This window comes from Carettochelys insculpta, chromosome 3 (assembly GCF_033958435.1).
Source record: "Carettochelys insculpta isolate YL-2023 chromosome 3, ASM3395843v1, whole genome shotgun sequence".
In the NCBI taxonomy this organism is placed as follows: domain Eukaryota; kingdom Metazoa; phylum Chordata; order Testudines; family Carettochelyidae; genus Carettochelys; species Carettochelys insculpta.
The window spans coordinates 18,260,820-18,286,267 of record NC_134139.1 but is presented as its reverse complement, the minus strand read 5'-3'; the positions used below and the strand labels follow the sequence as shown (position 1 = coordinate 18,286,267).

The window sequence follows — 25,448 nt, the reverse complement described above, 5'->3', positions numbered from 1 at the left end:
CAATGGAAGCTGAGAAACTGTGCTGCCTGGCTCTCGTCCATAGCAAAATCTGGTCTCTGGCCAATAGGAGCAGAGAGATTTTGCTGGGAACATGGGACGAGTACAAAGCTCTTCCCCCATCCCTGCCAAGCACAGAGAGCCAATGCGACCAGCCAAGCTGCTTTGAGGGGCACTGCTCCATTCTGCTGGGGCAGCTGTGGACTGGATTAAAAGGCTTGGCAGCTGGATCTTGCCTGTTTCTGGCGTAGGGTGAGGGGATTTCTGTTAAAATTATACTTGGGCTTTGCTTGGGGAACTTCAGCTTCTGGTAAGTAGATGTCTAAAAATATAAGCCTTCAAACTGCTCCCCCTCAAGCTTCTAAAAATAACAAGATGTTTCTCTTTCTCTGTCCATATCCTACCAGCTCCTCTGAAGGTGAAAAGTCCTTTACTACAAGATGCTGAGGGCTGCAGGGGAGGAAATCAAAGATCTCTGTTTTTCTACACCTTTCCAGTCTAGAACTTTACTTTGCATATTTTTGTCACCCTTCCCTTTGAATAATTCCCATGTCACTTTCTGCTAATGCTGATACCCTCTCCAAAGCACCAGCAAGAAACAGTTTCAGTGCTGCCTATAGGATTCCAAATATAAGGAGTAAAACTAATCAGAGTTTTGTTGATTTCATTATGTTGCCCATAGCTTTGCCAAGCAGCAGCAACAAAGACTCAAATTTTATCTGCAGGCTCAGGAAGTCAACAGAACTGCATCGGCTCACTTCTGAAATACTACCTTTGCAATCAGAAGCATTCGAAACTTAGGTCTCCATCTGCCACAAAGAAGGTTTTCAGCTCAATACTAATGATTAGAATTTTTTCAAACAGGGAAGAGTCAGCATTTGGAGACTAAGCTCCCCAGAACAGGGATGGTTTCTCTCTTTATTCTGAGTAAAGTGCTTAGTGTACTATCAGTACATAAAACATAATGAAAAATAAATACAAGCAAGCATAGGCATCTCATACAAGTCCACAGATGGTCTAACTTACAACTAATTGTATACTAAATAGTACCAATTATAGGTTATTATATCCATGATTCATCATTGTCTCAATCTCACACTAAGACTGTATGGAAAGGAACAGCCATCCAACTGCTTTCTGCCTCATGTCCCAAAATCCCTTATCAGCTAGGAGCCCCAGCCCCATATGCACACCAGCCTCCTTACAGTCAGCATCCAATAATATTAAATCTACCCTTCTGCATGTCACACAATGACACCAAAAAGGTGCAAGTGCTAAAGCTCATTACTTGAGCACAGCACAGACTGCCAGAGGCATGATATAAGGAGAAAATACTTTAATCTACTATGGTAGAACCTCAGAGCTATAAATACCTTGGAAATGGAGGTTATTTGTAATTCTGAAGTGTTCACAACTTTGAAAAAAAATATTATGATTATTCTTTCAGAAGTTCACAACTGAAGGGAGCCTTAATATAGCTCTGAAACTTTACTATGCAGAACAAAATGCTATTCAACAACCCTGATTTCAACGAAATATGCATATATTTAGCAATGTACTATGCTTCTCTTTTTAGTCTCTGCTGCCTGATTGCATACTTCCAATTCCAAACAAGGTGTGTAGTAACTCTGGTGTTCATAACTCTGAGGTTCTGTTGCATTCTATTCAAAGACTACCCTAAATGCTGTCATCTGCTATAGGAAAAAACATTACCTTGATTTCAATGTTTCCCACTTTGGCAGTTGATCTTATAATTGGTCTTCCAACCAAAGCTGGAAAGATGTGCTCCGGAAAATTCGAGCCAGCATACCCACATTTCACAAACTGAAAAGAAAAAAGTTGAATAATTTGAATAGTTAATGTACCCATTATATATGTTTATTACTATTCCTATTAAACATATGTTAGTGTTTCAGAGGAAATTTTGAAATGCCAGAAAGGAATTTAAGAAAACAAGGGGCTGAAAAAGCTCAAGGTGTTAATATGATACTGACTGTCCAACATTAAAACATTTTAAATAAGATTTGGGGTTTGGAATTCAGGGACATCAGCCACAGTTCTATGGCAAACACACCACTAAGGATCCTTATTAAAGAGACAGAAGAAGAAAAACCCTAAAGGCCTTTGAAATGGAATGCATTCAGTAGGGCTCTTATTTTAAGAATATTGCTCATTCCCTATCGGTTTAGCTGAAGTAAGCTTTTAGAAGGAAAATATCAGCTTGTTTGATGGTACTGAAGAAGGCAACTACTGTCCTTTTGGGGAAAAGAGAAGAACTTAGTTGAGATGAATTGTTATTAAAGCCCAATTAATTCAATTTCCTAAGACGACAAAGCAAACACTCGCAGAGTGCGAAGTGGGGAGAATAGCAAAGAAAGGAAATTCAGCTTGTCCCTGGGTATTTGAGCTTCCCATGCATCCTCACTGCCGAACAGACAGACACAGCACACAGACTTCTTACTTGCTCTGACACCTGGCAGAGGCCTTGCCTTTCACTGCCTCTTTTTCGTCACAGGCCCACAGTAAGGGAATGTTAGACAAGGAGGTGAAATAAGGTCAGGAAGGAAAAAGGCATATGAGGAGAAGGAATGACAAGTCTCTCACATCCCAAGTGGTGTCTGGGAAGCGGACTGATGAGAGTGGCAATATCATTTGGGCCTATTTAGTAAGGACATCTTGAAGGGCTAGACTAAACGTCTGAGTGCCTAGGAGACAGTGGGGGATGGAGCTCACTCCACAGGCCAGTTTTTCTCCCCAATGTTTCTTTAAGGACCTCAAAAAGGAGCAATGGCTAGAATGGCCCATCTCCTTATTATACTATCCAACAATTCTGTCTAGTTTCCAATACACTGATTTTGGCATACTGGTTTCTGCTTCCACACTTGCGCCATTTACCAAGCATGATCTTACCATAGTTCTTGAGTAAAATCACTAGGTGTTTTTTGCTTGAATTTGTTGTCTGTCTCAGTTTTGCATCTTTTCCCTCCAACACTTGGGATCAGACTTGCAGCATCTGACGAATGTACTTTCACTTTTTACAGAGGAGCTCCCACTTAGGGTAAATTTGTACTTTGGAATATTTACAAGTCTCCATCTGGAACTTTAGTCCCCCATTTTAACACTAGCTTTAGGGACATAGCTTCAGGGACATCACATTACAATGTGATGGGGGCAAATTTAGATACAACAGATCAGGAAAAGGATCTTGGAATTATAGTGGATAGTTCTCTGAAGACATCCACGCAGTGTGCAGCGGCAGTCAGTAAAGCAAATAGGATGTTACGAATTTTTAAAAAAGGGATAGAAAATAAGACTAAGAATATCATACTTCCCCTATATAAGACTATGGTACACCCACATCTTGAGTACTGCGTGCAGATGTGGTCTCCTCACCTCAAAAAAGATATACTGGCATTAGAAAAAGTTCAGAAAAGGGCAACTAAAATGATTAAGGGTTTGGAAAGGGTCCCAGATGAGGAGAGGCTAGAGACTGGGACTTTTCAGTCTAGAAAAGAGGCGATTGAGGGGTGATATGATAGAGGTATATAAAATCATGAATGGTGTGGAGAAAGTGAACATAGAAAAATTATTTACCTTTTCCCATAATACAAGAACTAGGGGACACCAAATGAAATTGATGGGTAGTAGGTTCAAAACTAATAAAAGGAAATTTTTCTTCACACAGCGCACAGTCAACCTGTGGAACTCCTTGCCGGAGGAGGCTGTGAAGGCCAGCACTCTAATAGAGTTTAAAATAGAGCTTGATAAATTTTTGGAGGTTAGGTCCATAAATGGCTATTCGCCAAGGGTAAAGTATGGTGCCCCTAGCCTTTAGTCAAAGGCTGGAGACAGATGGCAGGAGACAAATCACTTGATCATTGTCTTCGGTTCACCTCCTCTGGGGCACCTGGCGCTGGCCACTGTCAGCAGACAGGATACTGGGCTGGATGGACCTTTGGTCTGACTTAGTATGGCCATTCTTATTTTAAGCAAATGCCTGAAAATTTTGGAGAGATACTAAAGCCTCCTGTTTCCTTCACTAGAGATATGCACCAGACGGCTGACCTTCACTACGCTATATTTATCAGGGCACTTCTACACTAGGAACTAACTTTGAAATTAACTTTGAAGTTAGGCACTACATCGAAGTAGTCAGCAGAGAGTCTACACACATTTTCCCTTACTTTAAAGTTAACTTCAAGTTGAGCTGCCTACTTTGAAGTTCCTTATTTCATTCCCAGGAGTGCTCTACTTCGAAGTTTAACTTCAAAGTAGGGTGTGTGTAGACACTCTCCTTCGAAGTTGTACAGAAGTTACACAGTTGTACAGCAACTTCAAAATTATTTTTGTAGTGTAGACACAGCCACAGAGAGTATCAGAGGGGTAGCTGTGTTAGTCTTAATCTGTAACAGCAACGAAGGGTCCTGTGGCACCTTACAGACTAACAGAAAAGTTCTGACCATGAGCTTTCGTGAGCACAGACTCACTTCATCAGATGCTGGTCTTGGAAATCTGCAGGGCCAGGTATAAATAAGCCAGAGCAAGGGTGGGGATAACAAGGTTAGCTCAGTCAGCAAGGGTGAGGCTTACTACCAGCAGTTGATCTGGAGCTGTGAACACCAAGGGAGGGGAAGCTGCTTCTGTATTTAGCCAGCCATTCGCAGTCTTTGTTTAAGCCAGAGCTGAGGGCATCGAATTTGCAGATGAATTGTAGCTCAGAAATTTCTCTTTGGAGTCTGGTCCTGAAATTTCTTTGCTGTAGGATAGCTACTTTTAAGTCTGCTATGGTGTGGCCTGGGAGATTGAAGTGCTCTCCTACAGGTTTTTGTATATTGCCATTTCTGATATCTGATTTGTGTGCGTTTATTCTTTTACGTAGAGACTGTCCAGTTTGTCCGATGTATATAGCAGAGGGGCATTGCTGGCACATGATGGCATAAATTATATTGGTAGATGTGCAGCTGAATGAACCCACGATGGTGTGGCTGATCTGGTTAGGTCCTGTAATGGTGTTGATATGTGGGCAGAGCTGGCAACGAGGTTTGTTGCATGGATGGGTCCCTGAGTTAGAGTGACTGTGGTGCGCTGTATAGTTGCTGGTTAGGATTTGCTTCAGGTTGGCAGGTTGTCTGTGGGCAAGGCCTGGTCTGCCTCCCAAGGCCTGTGAAAGTTGGGGATCATTGTCCAGGATGGGTTGTAAATCCCTGATGATACACTGTAGAGGTTTTAGCTGAGGACTGTAGGTTCAGACCAGTCCTTGCCCACAGACTGCATTTCAGCTGTGCCTTTAAATACAAACTGTCTCTCTCAGTTACTGTTGTGAAGAAAGCCATCAATAAATTCAAAAAGTAACTGGTGCAGTAACCAGTGCAATTGGCCTGAATTCTAAAGTGTGACATTCCCTATTCATTACAACTGAAACTGACAAACGCCAGTTAGGCTACTTTAAATATCAACACTGCTCATTGCTTGAAGAATGTAAGAAAAGAGGCAAAACATATTATCAAACTATACACCAATAGTTCCAGGAGGGAAGAGGAGAAGTGATAGAAAATGAAGACATAAAAACACAAGGAACAGTAGGCCGTTAAAATTCTCCAGGGGACTGTGGGGCAGAGGCATGTTTGGGATTATTTTCCAAAAGGGAGGCTCAACTTTAGAAGTTTGGGAAACGTGGATAAAAGTTAAGAACCTTAAGTACAATGGCAAGAACTACAATTTAACTTACTGATGACTGACCTGTAAATAATCACTCCACTCATCCTATTTCGAGCACTATTACCATTTATGTAAGACAACAGACTTTTTTTGATCAGTCTGTATCAGCACATACCATCAACTCATTTGGTCCCAAACCAAAAGCTAGTCATTCTCAAGTCCCACAAAGTCTCTGAACTCAATACGTATATTAAGAGCAACAAGAATGATTTAAAGTGTTAGGAATAGGGTCCCCAGGAAATTAAAGGTCTTTTTCCAAACTTACTACTATTTGTTGCCAAATTGGGCTCTGAAAATCCTGCGTCTGTTGAGACTTCCTAAACAAACCATGAAAAGGCTTCTTTATGCTTTACTCTATTGGAGAAAAACCTAAATTTGTCTGGACCCGGCTGCACAAACTGGGGGTGGAGGCATGTGCAAAATTTCAAAAGAGGGGGCATTTAACTTTGCTTTGGGGGTGGGACAAGAGGGCTCTCTAAACAGCATGGAGCTGTTGGGTTCCCCCCTAAGCTTGAGAGTGGGTGGGACAAGCTCTTCACACAGTAAGATAAAGAGTTTTTAATATACATAAAGAACTCTCCATTGCACTAAATTTTTGAAATGTTACTGTTTTTATGTATGTACATTCAGATTTATATACTGATTGATAAAGTTTTTATATTCTACAGACTTACTTTCCTATACATGCTGAGTGTTATGGTCATACTCTACTCATCCTATTTCATATGACCATAACTGAAATTTCCGGCCATTTGGATTATATTAGACAGGTTGAGGGGTGGGGGGGCTAATGGCAGGGATGAAAAGGGGCAGCCAACATAAAATGTTTCAGAGAGGTAGCCGTGTTAGTCTGTAGCTGTGAGAACAGCAAGAAGTCTTGTGGCACCTTATAGACTGACAGATATTTTGGAACATAAGTTTTTGTGGGCAAAGACCTGCTTCATGAGATGCATGAGTGGGGGGTGGTTTCAGAGGGGTATTTAAAGAGTGGGGTCCCAGTAAGAGGGAGGGTCAGAGCTAACAAGGTCTATTCAGCAAGGTGGAAATGGATTTCTTCTTTCAAAAGATCTCTAAAATTCACCATTTCTTCAGTATCAGTTGCTAAATTCTAAGTCCACACACTAATGTCTCCCCCATTAGACTGACAAAGGCTCACATCCCCCTGTTTTTAACTCTTTTGATAAGTATTGATACTGGGCCATTTCCACCTTGCTGAATAGACCTTGTCAGCTCTGGCCCTCCCTCTTACTGGAACCCAACTCTTTAAATACCCCTCTGAAACCACGCTCCGCCTCTCATGCATCTGATGAAGCGGGTCTTTGCCCATGAAAGCTTACGCTCCAAAATATCTGTTAGTACACAAGGTGCCACAAGACTTCTCATTATTCATAAAATGTTTGTTCATCCCTGTCTACACAACAGACATCAAATTAAACATGTGGAAATCACCAAATTGTATTTTTAGTTAAGGCCCTGGGCTAGGGCTATGAAGCTATGGGGACAAGGCACAGTATATCTACACTGCAAAAAAAAAAACAACCCACACCTACACCACAGCAGCAGCAAGTCTCAGAGCCCAGGTCAACTGCCTAGCAGTGTAGACATTCCCATTTAAGCTCGGAATCCAAGCCAGGAGAAGGTCCCAGATGCCAAACTCCTGCCTCAGCGGGAATGTCTCTACGTGGCTATTTTGAGCCCCAGAGCACAAACCCTATGAGCCAGAGTCAGTTGACTCAGGCTTTGAGCTTCACTGCCAAAGGACTGTTTGTTGTTTGATTTTTTCACTGCAGATGTACCCATAGGGGAGAACCCAGGAACAAACCTCTCAGGCTGGGCCCACATCCTACAGGGACTTGTGCTGGTGCTCTGAAAGCAACTGTATAGACAATCCTTCAACATTATGGGTCAGGCTGGAATCTGGGCTCCCATCCCCACCTCACCTTCCCCAAAAGGTAATGAAATGGCAAGGCAAGTTCTTGTCAGTCCTTCAGCTTATTTTAGGCTACCAATATCAGGGACTCAAGCAATTCCAATCTACATATGCAAGAGAGTGCTACTCCTATCTATGGCACAAATTAATGGCCAACTGTATTTTGAACAGGCTCTGCAAGATGGGGCCCCACATTTATTTGCCAATGCACTTATTTTAAAGAATCAGAGTCAGAAAAGCTATGAAGCCAGTCTGATTAATGGTGGATAGAGCTTCACAAGCCTATTACCTCAAACATGCGCTTTAATACAAAGGTGCAAGTGACCTCATATATTTTAATATCAGTTACATGAACAGATAAGTACACCTGTCACATTTAAAGCACCAGGGAAGTGAATTTGCCTTAACACAGCTGAAATCACTCACATTTGATCAAGCAGAGCTACATATTACTTTTGAGAATCTACTGGAAATTGAAGCCTTATGGAGTAACAAAGCACATGTCAAAAGTGCTGTCTTCAATAGGCAGGTAGAAAGGAGTGCTTTCCCCAAAAATTCTTTCCATAAATCCATGGTTTCGGGTGACTGAGATATGCCCTGTTGCAGTGTTAAATGCCATTATGTCATTTTTGTTTATTAATTTCTTAGCTTTTTTATACAGTTGAACCTGCTTCAGAAGACTGTGCTAGGCTGATATGCTTTGTTAAAACTGTGTGCCCCACAACACTTCATTCACAATCCTCCAGATTTAGCAGTGGTCAGTTAGAGTGAATTTTGGGAAGGCATCTATGTAAACACTCACTTCCCAAACACTCTCTTCAAGCCCCTCATAGTCCCCAGAAACTTCATATAACCATAAGGAGCTGCAGTAGCACTTTACCAGCCAATCTATCTGTTGCTTGCTTCCTTCCATGCTGGTATTAAGCATGCGTGTCCACCTTCAAACATGCCAACATGAGTGACCTGCAAGCACGATGGACTTCATGTCGGACAATGTTATGGATTGAAAAAATGACCTCAAAAATTGAATAGATGAGTCAATACAGCTTCTGCAGGATACAGGATCAAGCTCTCCAAGTGAGAACTGAGACACACACATCCTCTCCAGACTGGGCAGAGGACGAAATAGAATACAGATAAGACCTACAAGGAGAGTGACAAAAGTTAAATGGGCAATAAATGAGTGAAAGGTGAAATGAGTTTTGGTGATTCATGCAACCTGAAAATTTGTAGGTTGTAAATTCTCTACAGTACTGTTTTAAAGTGGTTATTTCACAGGGCAAATCATACACACACCCAGATATCCACACCAACCAGCATATTCACCTTGAGAGCACCAGCTCAGGCCACCAGTATTGTGCCACTAACTAGTAAATAGTTATATAACTCTCTGGGATAGTGTACTTCAAATCCTTCTCCAGACAGATCGAGGAAGGGGAGTGCCAATTCTCCTATAGTTCTCTATAGGAGAATTGGCACTCCCCTTCCTCGATCTGTCTGGAGAAGGATTTGAAGTACACTATCCCAGAGAGTTATATAACTATTTACTAGTTAGTGGCACAATACTGGTGGTCAGGAATCTTGGATTCAATCCGAGCCTCTGGAAGAAGAGTGGGCTCTACAGTGGTTGGAAAAAGTACAGCTAAACCAGTTTAGTCATTCTGAAAGGCAGCACAGTACAGTGGATAAAAGCAGTCACATTAGAAACCTGTGTTCACAGTGCCCTGCATAAGCTTGCTACTAGCATATTTTAAAATGGAGAAGGAAATTTTTCAAAGTTCATCCCATCTTCCAAATTGGGGTTCATGGCCTCTCAATCAATAATAAGTTTAGCAAGTCTCAAAAGAATTTAAATAGTATTTAGAAGTGAGAACTGAACTCCTGGTCTCTGTCTCAGCTCAGCAAAGCTTTCCTTCAGCTACTTGAGGATCTGGTGAATGAGGGAGGCCTATAGCCAAAAGAAAAAAAGGAAAAGAAAAGAAAAGAAAAACCTAGAACCTAGAAGTTAATAGTGTGACTTGTATCGCAGCCATTTTTACCATCAAATAAAAATTCAGTAGCTTCAAATGGCTGAATGTATTTGACCCCATAGCTAAAAGTTATAACCCTTTATGTATCCTACTGATATTTAGGGATTGGCACAAGCAGTAATGGTGCCACCAAAGGAAAGGTCTCAGAGTTGGTTATGACTTCTTGCTAAGAGATTAAAAAAGCTGGTGGGGGAAAAAAAAAGTCACAAACATCTATTTTTCAGCAGCTTATAAAAAACTTTATAGAACTGCAAATACACCCCCAATTCTTGACCCAATTAGTCCAGGATAATCTATTTTTCATTTTACTACACAACCAAAGACCCCAGATAGTCACTACTCTTTCCACTGGTAAATGAACTCCCAAATGCAATCAAAATCGGGGGCAGGGATAGCTCAGTGGTTTGCACATTAGCCTGCTAAACCCTGCGATATGAGCTCAAACCTTGAAGAGGCCATTTAAGGATTGGGGCAAATAGATGGCAGGAATGGTGCTTGGGCCTGCAAAGAGGGCAGGGGACTGGACTAGATGACCTCCTGAGGTCCCTTCCAGTTCTAGATGTGTATCTCCAATTATTTTAAAATTGAAATGTATGCCCCTTGGGGGCAGTTATCAAATTCCAAGTTCAGCACGTCTAAGCATATTGTAAATGTTTAACAGAGCAACATTTAAATGCAACTTTGCATCTTTGCAAAGTAATGAACTACTCAGAGCAAAACATTTTTGCAAGATGTTCGTGGCATATAGTACAATACACAGAAAGAATGTCTGTTGTACTTATAAGTGTGTTTTAAGAATAGTTACTTTGTTTGCCTGGTGTGTGCAAGAATCCGGTGTGCAAAATTATTTTACCATATATAGTTTCCTCTTCTTAGCATTGTGGTTTAAATTGGCTCTCTCACTTCCCACTGAGTCATCAAGCAGTAAGAACAAGCAGTGTATAAATATTCTTTCAAATAAAAATAAGTACACCGGTTATATCTACTCACAAACCTGTCCTGAGACCAATTTTATATTGAATAATCTTATATCTCATCAAGTCTCAATGTTAAAGTAGTTTTAAGTATCATAAATCTTCCAGACAAAAGATTTTTAAATATAATTAAGACAACACTTCAGGGTAAAAGTAACTTACTTGTCATTCTAAAATAATCAAAAAATCTACAACGTTTGAGGTGGATGTTAAGATCATGCTTCTGACCTTATTAAAGGTCCTCCTACATTACACATGTTGTGAAAAAACATGTTTAAATTACTTTTTCTTAGAGACAGATTTCAATAAAAACCACTATAAGCTCATGCTACATTAAGAACTACAGGTTTTCAATCAATTTATAAGAAAAAAAATTGGCTGTAATTTTAAGGTAGTTGAAATACAGTACACATTTTATATTTTATTTCTTGGGGTTCTTAATGCTAATGCTAATCTTAATGCTAATCAGGGTGAAAGTATTCAACTTAACATGAAAAGATTTTATTTAAAATAATTTCAAAATAAGGTGGTTCACTGGCTTTATCAGACCCTGTTTACCAAAAAGTGGAAAGAGAAACTCAATTTTTGGCACTCTGCAGATGACCTATCTGTAATTATAAATTTTCAAATTTCCTCTGTGTTTTAGTGATCTTGAGAGACAAGGTAGATGAAGCAATATCTTTGATTGGACCAACTTACGCTAACAGACAGAAAGCCTCATAGAGCTCTTCTTCTGGTCTTGGAAACTTACAAAAGCTTGCTTACACTTCACCACTGTTGCTGGAGCACTTAATGAAGATGTTATTCATGCCAACAGGACAGGTTCTCCCTTGGTATATGTACTCTACGTCCTGCCCAGGCAGTGGCTATGTTCATGCGAGATGCCCTAGCACTATCTACTCAGGATATTAAGTCAGTACAGCTATGCTGCTCAGAGTTTGTGTGCTTCCCACACTGATTGACACAGTTATATCAACAGAGACGTAGCTGTGTTAAAAGTGGGTCTGTCCCACGAAAGCTCACACCAAGGATAAAACATTTTGTTAGTCTTTAAACTGCTATATTTCTGCTGTTTCATTTTATAGTTATATCAACATAAGTTTGTAGTGTAGACCAGGGATCAGAGTGTCACAGCTGAATACAAAGATAGAACAGACTGTTTAGCATAACATGTATTTCAAGGGACCATTCAAGGTCAAATCTCACATTTCCTTCCAATGATTAAAGTGGGCTAAAGGGGAGGGCTGTTTACTGAGTTAGAAATTATTGTAATAAGCCATAAATTCAGTGGCCTGATCTATACTATAGTCAGGATGGCACAAGGCAGCTTTCACCCAAGTAATACATTAAGCATCTATACTAAAATGTTGCTGGTATAAGTTATCTGCTACACCAACTAAGGGCTTATCTACACTAGGGATGTAAAATCTCACGTAATGACTTAACTGCTTAAATGCTAGGTTTAACTGGTTAACCACTAAATGGAGGAGGGAGGTCTGGGATGGCTGCAAAAAGGGTTTCCTCCAGTTGGCTGGTGTGCCCCTACCCGCAGTGCACCAGGATTTGGGGCTGCTCTGGCCCAGCTGGAGTGTCCCTGCCCACAGCACTGCCGCAGAACGGTGGAGTGCTCCAGTGCAGCCCCCATACACAATGGCCCGGTCTGGGAGTGCAGAGCGTGGGAGCACATGAGCCTGGCTGAAGCAGCATGGGTGGGGGCACTCCAGCCTGGCTCTCTGGAGGGGCCTCCTTCAAGCCATCATAGACAGGGACTGCGCTGGCTGCACTGCAGTACTACACACCTGCAGCAACTCACTATCCACACCAGGCAGGAGGCTACTCCAGCTCCTACCAGTTAACTATAACCACAAATCACTAACAACCCTAGTCTACACATACAGCCACTGTGGCGCATCAGGTGCAAACATAAGTAGTAACCTAGGCATTGCCTTAGGGCTTGTCTACACTACACAGTTTTGTCATTAAAAGTCAGGTCTTATCAATAAACAGTGGAGGTGTACACACAACAATGCCCCACCTATCAATTTAACCCTTCTATTTTACCAGCATAATAAAACCACTTAGACAAGCAGTATAGAGCTTTTTATGACAAAGTGAGAGTGATGCTGTGTTAATTTACACTGCACTTGCTCCTGTCACCCTAAGTGGCCTCCAGGAAGTGTCCCACAATGCCCATCATGACCACTCAGATGAGCAGTTTCTCCTCTGCTGCTCTGCAGCCAGGTACACTGATAGGCACCTATCCCCCTTTTAAGCCCCAAGAATTTCTGAAATTCCATTTCCTATTTTCTCTGCATGGATGACTCACATTTCCCATCTGAACTTGCTGGCTTTCACACACCCACTTGGAGCTCATCAGAGTTGCAGCATTTCTTGGGCATGTGGGGAGAGGCAGGCGTGCAGCTGCAGCTCCAATCCAGCCATAGTAACTTTGAGAGCCACGAGCAGATTACTTGTGAGAAGGAGCACAAATGGGACATGCAGCAGTGCCTTGTATTTATGTCACATGAGGTGATTACTGCGGAAGCTGTATGTAAATAAGGTCAATTTCATTTTGTAGCATAGAAGTGGCCAAGGTCTCCATTTAGTCCATAATTTTAGTGTCTAGCAAAATTACAACTTTGAGCTCCCAGGCTCATCTTCCAAAAGCTTTGTCCAAGTTTTCTTTGAGAATAGGGACTGATAGAGTGATCAGTAAAAGTATCTGCTGGTTTTGGCTTTTATTATTTTCTTATAAAAGTTCATTCAAAAGCCTAGTGATTGGTTCTACTCAAAGTTATAGTTTAGTGAGCTAGAATCATCTAAAATAAACCGCTGTTTCCACCTTCATTCCTGAACAAAATTTTTTTAAAGACATGCCAAGAAAACAGACTTACCTGTGCATACTAAAACAAATAATACAGGAGCATTAATATAACAATCAATATTAGAGGCTCCTTTATTCTAAAGTCAATTTTTTGTTAGTTTCCAATACCTCACTATCTGTAAAAACAGATTCACAACTCAGAGTAAGAAAATTGTTCAACTTGACAGGCTCATTTTCTCTTATCCTCACATTATAAACAGTAAATTTAATATTATACACACGCAGGGAAATGCCAACAATATTCTATTTTAGCCTATGAAAGAAATGAGCTTCTGGGCTTAGTGGACAATCATCCACATTTTCCCAAAGCAATGCAAGGAGCACTGATGTGCCCAAAGGATGGAAACCCAGAGCACTGGGTTATCCTGCTGCTCTTAGGATGCATCTATACTGTAAAAATTATCAGACAAGTGACTTGCCCTCCCACCCCGGAAACCCCTGCTTATGGTGGCCATGGTGGAAGCTACAGCACAGCAAGCAGCTGAATGCCTTGCACCATCTCTGGCAGGATGAGCTGCCCTGGTGGCAGTCTAAGGAGTGGCTTCATCTTCACTGACAGGCCTCTTTGGTACAGGATGCCAGGGTGGGGGACAATTGATGCTGAGGGGAAAGGGATCCCACCCAGCATAGATGGTAGGCAGTGGGGGAGACAGGTACATGGTAGGGGATGGGTACTTCCATGAGATGGGTTGTGGCGCTCTAGGGCAGAGGCACAGGAGGAAATCCACGTAGGTAAGATACAAAACTATAGGGCATCGGAAATCACATCTAGGGGCGGCTTATGGAGTCTGACAAGGTGGTGTCAGGAGGGGGAAAGAGATCCTGCAGAGAGCGGTCGGAAAACACAAACAGGCCGGAGCTAGAAAACGACCCCGAGGGGGGCATGTAGAGGTGGGCAGGTACAAGCAGAGAGCCGGTACTGTGAAGAGGGTGATCCCGGAGGCTTCAGGCGGCATTGGGCCAATGTCAGAAATTGCAAGAAGGGGAGACTCCCGCCGGGGAGGGGGTGGGGCAGGGCCGGGGGGAGCTGGGGGAGACTCCCGCTGGGAAGCGGGGGGCGCTCAGAGCAGGAAGGTACGTGGAGAGGCTCCCGCCGGGGAGGGGGTGGGGCAGGGCCGGGGGGAGCTGGGGGAGACTCCCGCTGGGAAGCGGGGGGGGGCTCAGAGCAGGAAGGGTACGTGGAGAGGCTCCCGCCGGGGAGGGGGAGGGCTCCGGCCGGGAGTGGGGGCTCTCGGCTGGGAAATGGAGGCGATCTCGCCCGGCGGGGCCGCGGCCAGGGCCTGGGCGGAGACCTCTGCCAGGGCTGGGAGTGTCTCGAAGGGCGCCGAGTGACGGGCAGCCGGGCCAGGCCCCGCTCCCTAGGACAGGTCCGTCGGGGCAGGGCCGCTATGCGCTCGCCGCCCCCCGAGCCGCGCCCGGCTGCTCACCCCGGTGCCGTTGTCGCACACCACCACCTTCCTGCCCAGCGCGTCCATGCTCGCCGCCGCCGCCCGCCCGCGTCACCCGCCGCCGCCCGCGCGCGCACTGACACGCCGCCGCCGCCAATCAGCCGCCTGCAGTTCCCGCTGCGGTCCAGAGCCTGCTGCGCGCGCCGCCCTGCTCTTCGCTTCGGGCCGCCCAGACGCGCCTCTCTGCGAGTGAGGGCGGCAGCGCCCCCTGTCGCGAGCAGGAACAGGGGCCGGGCCGCTGGGATTGCACCAGCCTCTGCCTTCCGTGCACCCCCCCCGACAGCTCCAGCCCTGCTCCTGAGCACCCCACAGACAGCTCCACCCCTGCCCCATAGGCCTCCACCCCTGCTCCTGAGCACCCCACAGACAGCTCCACCCCTGCCCCATGGGCCTCCACCCCTGCTCCTGAGCACCCCCACAGACAGCTCCAACCCTGCCCCCTGGGCACCCACCCCTGCTCCTGGGCACCCCCACAGACACCTCCAGCCCTGCCCCATGGGCCTCCACCCCTGCTCCTGAGCACCCCACAGACAGCTCCAGCCCTGCCCCATAGGCCTCCACCCCTGCTCCTGAGCACCCCACAAACAGCTCCAACCCTGCCCCATTGGCCTCCATCCCTGCTCCTGGGCACCCCCACAGACACCTCCAACCCTGCCCCATGGGCCTCCACCCCTGCTCCTGAGCACCCCACAGACACCTCCACCCCTGCCCCCTGGGCCTCCACCCCTGCTCCTGAGCACCCCACAGACAGCTCCAGCCCTGCCCCATTGGCCTCCATCCCTGCTCCTGGGCACCCCCACAGACAGCTCCACCCCTGCCCCATGAGCCTCCACCCCTGCTCCTGGGCACCCCCACAGACGGCTCCAACCCTGCCCCATGGGCAACCACCCCTGCTCTTGAGCACCCCCCCAGACAGCTCCACCCCTGCCCCCTGGGCAACCACCCCTGCTCCTGAGCACCCCACAGACAGCTCCAACCCTGCCCCTTGGGCACCCACCCCTGCTCCTGAGCACCCCACAGACAGCTCCACCCCTGCCCCATGGGCCTCCACCCCTGCTCCTGAGCACCCCACAGACAGCTCCAACCCTGCCCCATGGGCAACCACCCCTGCTCCTGAGCACCCCACAGACAGCTCCAACCCTGCCCCTTGGGCACCCACCCCTGCTCCTGAGCACCCCCACAGACAGCTCCAACCCTGCCCCCTGGGCAACCACCCCTGCTCCTGGGCACCCCCACAGACAGCTCCAACCCTGCCCCATGGGCCTCCACCCCTGCTCCTGGGCACCCCCACAGACAGCTCCAACCCTGCCCCATGGGCCTCCACCCCTGCTCCTGGGCACCCCCACAGACAGCTCCAACCCTGCCCCATGGGCCTCCAACCCTGCTCCTGAGCACCCCTCCAGACAGTTCCACCCCTGCCCCATGGGCCTCCACCCCTGCTCCTGAGCACCCCACAGACAGCTCCAACCCTGCCCCATGGGCAACCACCCCTGCTTCTGAGCACCCCACAGACAGCTCCAACCCTGCCCCTTGGGCACCCACCCCTGCTCCTGAGCACCCCCACAGACAGCTCCAACCCTGCCCCCTGGGCAACCACCCCTGCTCCTGGGCACCCCCACAGACAGCTCCAACCCTGCCCCATGGGCCTCCACCCCTGCTCCTGGGCACCCCCACAGACAGCTCCAACCCTGCCCCATGGGCAACCACCCCTGCTCCTGGACACCAACCACAGACAGCTCCAACCCTGCCCCATGGGCTTCCACCCCTGCTCCTGGACACCCCCACAGACAGCTCCAACCCTGCCCCCTGGGCAACCACCCCTGCTCCTGGGCACCCCCACAGACAGCTCCAACCCTGCCCCATGGGCCTCCACCCCTGCTCCTGGGCACCCCCACAGACAGCTCCAACCCTGCCCCCTGGGCACCCCCACAGACAGCTCCAACCCTGCCCCATGGGCCTCCACCCCTGCTCCTGAGCACCCCACAGACAGCTCCAACCCTGCCCCATGGGCAACCACCCCTGCTTCTGGGCACCCCCACAGACAGCTCCACCCCTGCCCCATGGGCCTCCACCCCTGCTCCTGAGCACCCCCACAGACACCTCCAACCCTGCCCCATGGGCCTCCACCCCTGCTCCAGAGCACCCCACAGACACCTCCAACCCTGCCCCATGGGCCTCCACCCCTGCTCCTGGGCACCCCCACAGACAGCTCCAACCCTGCCCCATGGGCCTCCACCCCTGCTCCTGGGCACCCCCACAGACAGCTCCAACCCTGCCCCATGGGCAACCACCCCTGCTCCTGGGCACCCCCACAGACAGCTCCACCCCTGCCCCATGGGCCTCCACCCCTGCTCCTGGGCACCCCCACAGACAGCTCCACCCCTGCCCCATGGGCCTCCACCCCTGCTCCTGAGCACCCCCACAGACACCTCCACCCCTGCCCCATGGGCCTCCACCCCTGCTCCTGGGCACCCCCACAGACACCTCCACCCCTGCCCCCTGGGCAACCACCCCTGCTCCTGGGCACCCCCCCAGACAGCTCCAACCCTGCCCCCTGGGCAACCACCCCTGCTCCTGGGCACCCCCACAGACAGCTCCAACCCTGCCCCATTGGCCTCCACCCCTGCTCCTGGGCACCCCCAAAGACAGCTCCAACCCTGCCCCATGGGCAACCACCCCTGCTCCTGGGTACCCCCACAGACAGCTCCAACCCTGCCCCCTGGGCAACCACCCCTGCTCCTGGGCACCCCCACAGACAGCTCCAACCCTGCCCCCTGGGCAACCACCCCTGCTCCTGGGCACCCCCCCAGACAGCTCCAACCCTGCCCCCTGGGCAACCACCCCTGCTCCTGGGCACCCCCAACAGACAGCTCCAACCCTGCCCCATGGGCCTCCACCCCTGCTCCTGGGCAACCCACAGACACCTCCACCCCTGCCCCCTGGGCAACCACCCCTGCTCCTGGGCACCCCCACAGACACCTCCACCCCTGCCCCCTGGGCCTCCACCCCTGCTCCTGGGCACCCCCACAGACAGCTCCACCCCTGCCCCATGGGCAACCACCCCTGCTCCTGGGCACCCCCACAGACAGCTCCACCCCTGCCCCATGGGCCTCCACCCCTGCTCCTGAGCACCCCCACAGACAGCTCCAACCCTGCCCCATGGGCCTCCACCCCTGCTCCTGAGCACCCCACAGACAGCTCCAACCCTGCCCCATGGGCAACCACCCCTGCTTCTGGGCACCCCCACAGACAGCTCCACCCTTGCCCCATGGGCCTCCACCCCTGCTCCTGGACACCCCCACAGACACCTCCAACCCTGCCCCCTGGGCCTCCACCCCTGCTCCTGGGCACCCCCACAGACACCTCCAACCCTGCCCCATGGGCCTCCACCCCTGCTCCTGAGCACCCCCACAGACACCTCCAACCCTGCCACCTGGCCCTCCACCCCTGCTCCTGAGCACCCCACAGACACCTCCAACCGTGCCCCATGGGCCTCCACCCCTGCTCCTGGGCACCCCCACAGACAGCTCCAACCCTGCCCCATGGGCCTCCACCCCTGCTCCTGGGCACCCCCACAGACAGCTCCAACCCTGCCCCATGGGCAACCACCCCTGCTCCTGGACACCCCCACAGACAGCTCCACCCCTGCCCCATGGGCCTCCACCCCTGCTCCTGGGCACCCCCACAGACAGCTCCAACCCTGCCCCATGGGCAACCACCCCTGCTCCTGGGCACCCCCACAGACAGCTCCACCCCTGCCCCATGGGCCTCCACCCCTGCTCCTGGGCACCCCCACACACAGCTCCACCCTTGCCCCATGGGCCTCCAACCCTGCTCCTGAGCACCCCCACAGACACCTCCAAACCTGCCCCATGGGCCTCCACCCCTGCTCCTGAGCACCCCCACAGACACCTCCAACCCTGCCCCATGGGCCTCCACCCCTGCTCCTGAGCACCCCACAGACACCTCCAACCCTGCCCCATGGGCCTCCACCCCTGCTCCTGGGCACCTCCACAGACACCTCCACCCCTGCCCCCTGGGCAACCACCCCTGCTCCTGGGCACCACCCCAGACACCTCCAACCCTGCCCCCTGGGCAACCACCGCTGCTCCTGGGCACCCCCACAGACAGCTCCAACCCTGCCCCATGGGCCTCCACCCCTGCTCCTGGGCACCCCCACAGACAGCTCCAACCCTGCCCCATGGGCAACCACCCCTGCTCCTGGGCACCCCCACAGACAGCTCCACCCCTGCCCCATGGGCCTCCACCCCTGCTCCTGGGCACCCCCACAGACACCTCCACCCCTGCCCCATGGGCCTCCACCCCTGCTCCTGGGCACCCCCACAGACACCTCCACCCCTGCCCCCTGGGCAACCACCCCTGCTCCTGGGCACCCCCCCAGACAGCTCCAACCCTGCCCCCTGGGCAACCACCCCTGCTCCTGGGCACCCCCACAGACAGCTCCAACCCTGCCCCATTGGCCTCCACCCGTGCTCCTGGGCACCCCCAAAGACAGCTCCAACCCTGCCCCATGGGCAACCACCCCTGCTCCTGGGTACCCCCACAGACAGCTCCAACCCTGCCCCCTGGGCAACCACCCCTGCTCCTGGGCACCCCCACAGACAACTCCAACCCTGCCCCCTGGGCAACCACCCCTGCTCCTGGGCACCCCCACAGACAGCTCCAACCCTGCCCCCTGGGCAACCACCCCTGCTCCTGGGCACCCCCACAGACAGCTCCAACCCTGCCCCATGGGCCTCCACCCCTGCTCCTGGGCACCCCCACAGACACCTCCACCCCTGCCCCCTGGGCAACCACCCCTGCTCCTGGGCACCCCCACAGACAGCTCCACCCCTGCCCCATGGGCCTCCACCCCTGCTCCTGGGCACCCCCACAGACAGCTCCAACCCTGCCCCATGGGCCTCCACCCCTGCTCCTGAGCACCCCACAGACAGCTCCAACCCTGCCCCATGGGCAACCACCCCTGCTTCTGGGCACCCCCACAGACAGCTCCACCCTTGCCCCATGGGCCTCCACCCCTGCTCCTGGACACCCCCACAGACACCTCCAACCCTGCCCCCTGGGCCTCCACCCCTGCTCCTGGGCACCCCCACAGACACCTCCAACCCTGCCCCATGGGCCTCCACCCCTGCTCCTGAGCACCCCCACAGACACCTCCAACCCTGCCACCTGGCCCTCCACCCCTGCTCCTGAGCACCCCACAGACACCTCCAACCGTGCCCCATGGGCCTCCACCCCTGCTCCTGGGCACCCCCACAGACAGCTCCAACCCTGCCCCATGGGCCTCCACCCCTGCTCCTGGGCACCCCCACAGACAGCTCCAACCCTGCCCCATGGGCAACCACCCCTGCTCCTGGACACCCCCACAGACAGCTCCACCCCTGCCCCATGGGCCTCCACCCCTGCTCCTGGGCACCCCCACAGACAGCTCCAACCCTGCCCCATGGGCAACCACCCCTGCTCCTGGGCACCCCCACAGACAGCTCCACCCCTGCCCCATGGGCCTCCACCCCTGCTCCTGGGCACCCCCACACACAGCTCCACCCTTGCCCCATGGGCCTCCAACCCTGCTCCTGAGCACCCCCACAGACACCTCCAAACCTGCCCCATGGGCCTCCACCCCTGCTCCTGAGCACCCCCACAGACACCTCCAACCCTGCCCCATGGGCCTCCACCCCTGCTCCTGAGCACCCCACAGACACCTCCAACCCTGCCCCATGGGCCTCCACCCCTGCTCCTGGGCACCCCCACAGACAGCTCCAACCCTGCCCCATGGGCCTCCACCCCTGCTCCTGGGCACCTCCACAGACACCTCCACCCCTGCCCCCTGGGCAACCACCCCTGCTCCTGGGCACCACCCCAGACACCTCCAACCCTGCCCCCTGGGCAACCACCGCTGCTCCTGGGCACCCCCACAGACAGCTCCAACCCTGCCCCATGGGCCTCCACCCCTGCTCCTGGGCACCCCCACAGACAGCTCCAACCCTGCCCCATGGGCAACCACCCCTGCTCCTGGGCACCCCCACAGACAGCTCCACCCCTGCCCCATGGGCCTCCACCCCTGCTCCTGGGCACCCCCACAGACAGCTCCACCCCTGCCCCATGGGCCTCCACCCCTGCTCCTGAGCACCCCCACAGACACCTCCACCCCTGCCCCATGGGCCTCCACCCCTGCTCCTGGGCACCCCCACAGACACCTCCACCCCTGCCCCCTGGGCAACCACCCCTGCTCCTGGGCACCCCCCCAGACAGCTCCAACCCTGCCCCCTGGGCAACCACCCCTGCTCCTGGGCACCCCCACAGACAGCTCCAACCCTGCCCCATTGGCCTCCACCCGTGCTCCTGGGCACCCCCAAAGACAGCTCCAACCCTGCCCCATGGGCAACCACCCCTGCTCCTGGGTACCCCCACAGACAGCTCCAACCCTGCCCCCTGGGCAACCACCCCTGCTCCTGGGCACCCCCACAGACAGCTCCAACCCTGCCCCATGGGCCTCCACCCCTGCTCCTGGGCACCCCCACAGACAGCTCCAACCCTGCCCCATGGGCAACCACCCCTGCTCCTGGGCACCAACCACAGACAGCTCCAACCCTGCCCCCTGGGCAACCACCCCTGCTCCTGGGCACCCCCACAGACAGCTCCAACCCTGCCCCATGGGCCTCCACCCCTGCTCCTGGGCACCCCCACAGACAGCTCCAACCCTGCCCCCTGGGCAACCAACCCTGCCCCCTGGGCACCCCCACAGACAGCTCCAACCCTGCCCCATGGGCCTCCACCCCTGCTCCTGGGCACCCCCACAGACAGCTCCAACCCTGCCCCCTGGGCCTCCACCCCTGCTCCTGAGCACCCCCACAGACACCTCCAACCCTGCCCCATGGGCCTCCACCCCTGCTCCTGAGCACCCCCACAGACACCTCCAACCCTGCCCCATGGGCCTCCACCCCTGCTCCTGAGCACCCCACAGACAGCTCCACCCCTGCCCCATGGGCCTCCACCCCTGCTCTTGAGCACCCCCACAGACAGCTCCACCCCTGCCCCATGGGCCTCCACCCCTGCTCCTGAGCACCCCACAGACAGCTCCAACCCTGCCCCATGGGCCTCCACCCCTGCTCCTGAGCACCCCCACATACAGCTCCAGCCCTGCCCCATTGGCCTCCATCCCTGCTCCTGGGCACCCCCCCAGACAGCTCCAACCCTGCCCCATGGGCAACCACCCCTGCTCCTGGGCACCCCCACATACAGCTCCAGCCCTGCCCCATGGGCCTCCACCCCTGCTCCTGGGCACCCCCACAGACAGCTCCAACCCTGCCCCATGGGCAACCACCCCTGCTCCTGGGCACCCCCACAGACAGCTCCACCCCTGCCCCATGGGCCTCCACCCCTGCTCTTGAGCACCCCCCCAGACAGCTCCACCCCTGCCCCATGGGCCTCCACCCCTGCTCCTGAGCACCCCACAGACAGCTCCAACCCTGCCCCTTGGGCACCCACCCCTGCTCCTGGGCACCCCCACAGACAGCTCCAACCCTGCCCCCTGGGCAACCACCCCTGCTCCTGAGCACCCCCACAGACAGCTCCAACCCTGCCCCATGGGCCTCCACCCCTGCTCCTGGGCACCCCCACAGACAGCTCCAACCCTGCCCCATGGGCAACCACCCCTGCTCCTGGGCACCAACCACAGACAGCTCCAACCCTGCCCCCTGGGCAACCACCCCTGCTCCTGGGCACCCCCACAGACAGCTCCAACCCTGCCCCATGGGCCTCCACCCCTGCTCCTGGGCACCCCCACAGACAGCTCCAACCCTGCCCCCTGGGCAACCAACCCTGCCCCCTGGGCACCCCCACAGACAGCTCCAACCCTGCCCCATGGGCCTCCACCCCTGCTCCTGGGCACCCCCACAGACAGCTCCAACCCTGCCCCCTGGGCCTCCACCCCTGCTCCTGAGCACCCCCACAGACACCTCCAACCCTGCCCCATGGGCCTCCACCCCTGCTCCTGAGCACCCCCACAGACACCTCCAACCCTGCCCCATGGGCCTCCACCCCTGCTCCTGAGCACCCCACAGACAGCTCCACCCCTGCCCCATGGGCCTCCACCCCTGCTCTTGAGCACCCCCACAGACAGCTCCACCCCTGCCCCATGGGCCTCCACCCCTGCTCCTGAGCACCCCACAGACAGCTCCACCCCTGCCCCATGGGCCTCCACCCCTGCTCTTGAGCACCCCCCCAGACAGCTCCACCCCTGCCCCTTGGGCACCCACCCCTGCTCCTGAGCACCCCCACAGACAGCTCCACCCCTGCCCCATGGGCCTCCACCCCTGCTCTTGAGCACCCCCCCAGACAGCTCCACCCCTGCCCCTTGGGCACCCACCCCTGCTCCTGGGCACCCCCACAGACAGCTCCAACCCTGCCCCATGGGCCTCCACCCCTGCTCCTGAGCACCCCCACAGACAGCTCCAACCCTGCCCCATGGGCCTCCACCCCTGCTCCTGAGCACCCCCACATACAGCTCCAGCCCTGCCCCATGGGCCTCCACCCCTGCTCCTGAGCACCCCCACATACAGCTCCAACCCTGCCCCATGGGCCTCCACCCCTGCTCCAGAGCACCCCACAGACACCTCCAACCCTGCCCCATGGGCCACCACCCCTGCTCCTGGGCACCCCCACAGACAGCTCCAACCCTGCCCCATGGGCCTCCACCCCTGCTCCTGGGCACCTCCACAGACACCTCCACCCCTGCCCCCTGGGCAACCACCCCTGCTCCTGGGCACTCCCCCAGACACCTCCAACCCTGCCCCCTGGGCAACCACCCCTGCTCCTGGGCACCCCCACAGACAGCTCCAACCCTGCCCCATGGGCCTCCACTCCTGCTCCTGAGCACCCCACAGACAGCTCCAACCCTGCCCCATGGGCAACCACCCCTGCTTCTGGGCACCCCCACAGACACCTCCATCCCTGCCCCCTGGCCCTCCACCCCTGCTCCTGAGCACCCCACAGACACCTCCAACCGTGCCCCATGGGCCTCCACCCCTGCTCCTGGGCACCCCCACAGACAGCTCCAACCCTGCCCCATGGGCAACCACCCCTGCTCCTGGGCACCAACCACAGACAGCTCCAACCCTGCCCCCTGGGCAACCACCCCTGCTCCTGGGCACCCCCACAGACAGCTCCAACCCTGCCCCATGGGCCTCCACCCCTGCTCCTGGGCACCCCCACAAACAGCTCCAACCCTGCCCCCTGGGCAACCATCCCTGCCCCCTGGGCACCCCCACAGACAGCTCCACCCCTGCCCCATGGGCCTCCACCCCTGCTCCTGGGCACCCCCACAGACAGCTCCAACCCTGCCCCATGGGCCTCCACCCCTGCTCCTGAGCACCCCCACAGACACCTCCAACCCTGCCCCATGGGCCTCCACCCCTGCTCCTGAGCACCCCACAGACAGCTCCAACCCTGCCCCATGGGCCTCCACCCCTGCTCCTGGGCACCTCCACAGACACCTCCACCCCTGCCCCCTGGGCAACCACCCCTGCTCCTGGGCACCCCCCCAGACACCTCCAACCCTGCCCCCTGGGCAACCACCCCTGCTCCTGGACACCCCCACAGACAGCTCCAACCCTGCCCCATGGGCCTCCACCCCTGCTCCTGGGCACCCCCACAGACAGCTCCAACCCTGCCCCATGGGCAACCACCCCTGCTCCTGGGCACCCCCACAGACAGCTCCACCCCTGCTCCATGGGCCTCCACCCCTGCTCCTGGGCACCCCCACAGACAGCTCCAACCCTGCCCCATGGGCAACCACCCCTGCTCCTGGGCACCCCCACAGACAGCTCCACCCCTGCCCCATGGGCCTCCACCCCTGCTCCTGGGCACCCCCACAGACAGCTCCAACCCTGCCCCATGGGCCTCCACCCCTGCTCCTGGGCACCTCCACAGACACCTCCACCCCTGCCCCCTGGGCAACCACCCCTGCTCCTGGGCACCCCCCCAGACACCTCCAACCCTGCCCCCTGGGCAACCACCGCTGCTCCTGGGCACCCCCACAGACAGCTCCAACCCTGCCCCATGGGCCTCCACCCCTGCTCCTGGGCACCCCCACAGACAGCTCCAACCCTGCCCCATGGGCAACCACCCCTGCTCCTGGGCACCCCCACAGACAGCTCCACCCCTGCCCCATGTGCCTCCACCCCTGCTCCTGAGCACCCCCACAGACACCTCCACCCCTGCCCCATGGGCCTCCACCCCTGCTCCTGGGCACCCCCACAGACACCTCCACCCCTGCCCCCTGGGCAACCACCCCTGCTCCTGGGCACCCCCCCAGACAGCTCCAACCCTGCCCCATGGGCCTCCACCCCTGCTCCTGAGCACCCCCACATACAGCTCCACCCCTGCCCCATGGGCCTCCACCCCTGCTCCTGAGCACCCCACAGACACCTCCACCCCTGCCCCCTG

The 25,448-nt window shown here is 54.1% G+C and overlaps 1 protein-coding gene across 3 annotated transcripts in view; it reads right to left on the bottom strand.

Moving 5' to 3' along the window:
• The window catches only part of ACTR2 (actin related protein 2), a 42,299-nt gene extending 27,184 nt beyond the window's left edge, over positions 1 to 15,115 (bottom strand). The window contains exons 1-2 of one of the 3 annotated variants that reach the window (XM_074989429.1): positions 14,961 to 15,115; positions 1,711 to 1,821 (exon numbers count right to left, since the gene is read on the bottom strand). In XM_074989429.1, the coding sequence (XP_074845530.1) occupies positions 1,711 to 1,821; positions 14,961 to 15,008 (159 nt within the window). In that variant the 5' untranslated portion in view covers positions 15,009 to 15,115. Of the gene's footprint in view, positions 1 to 1,710; positions 1,822 to 14,960 lie in introns of those variants that run through there. The other 2 variants (XM_074989430.1, XM_074989431.1) reach the window with 2 other exon arrangements.
• Between the last annotated feature and the right edge of the window lie 10,333 nt (positions 15,116 to 25,448).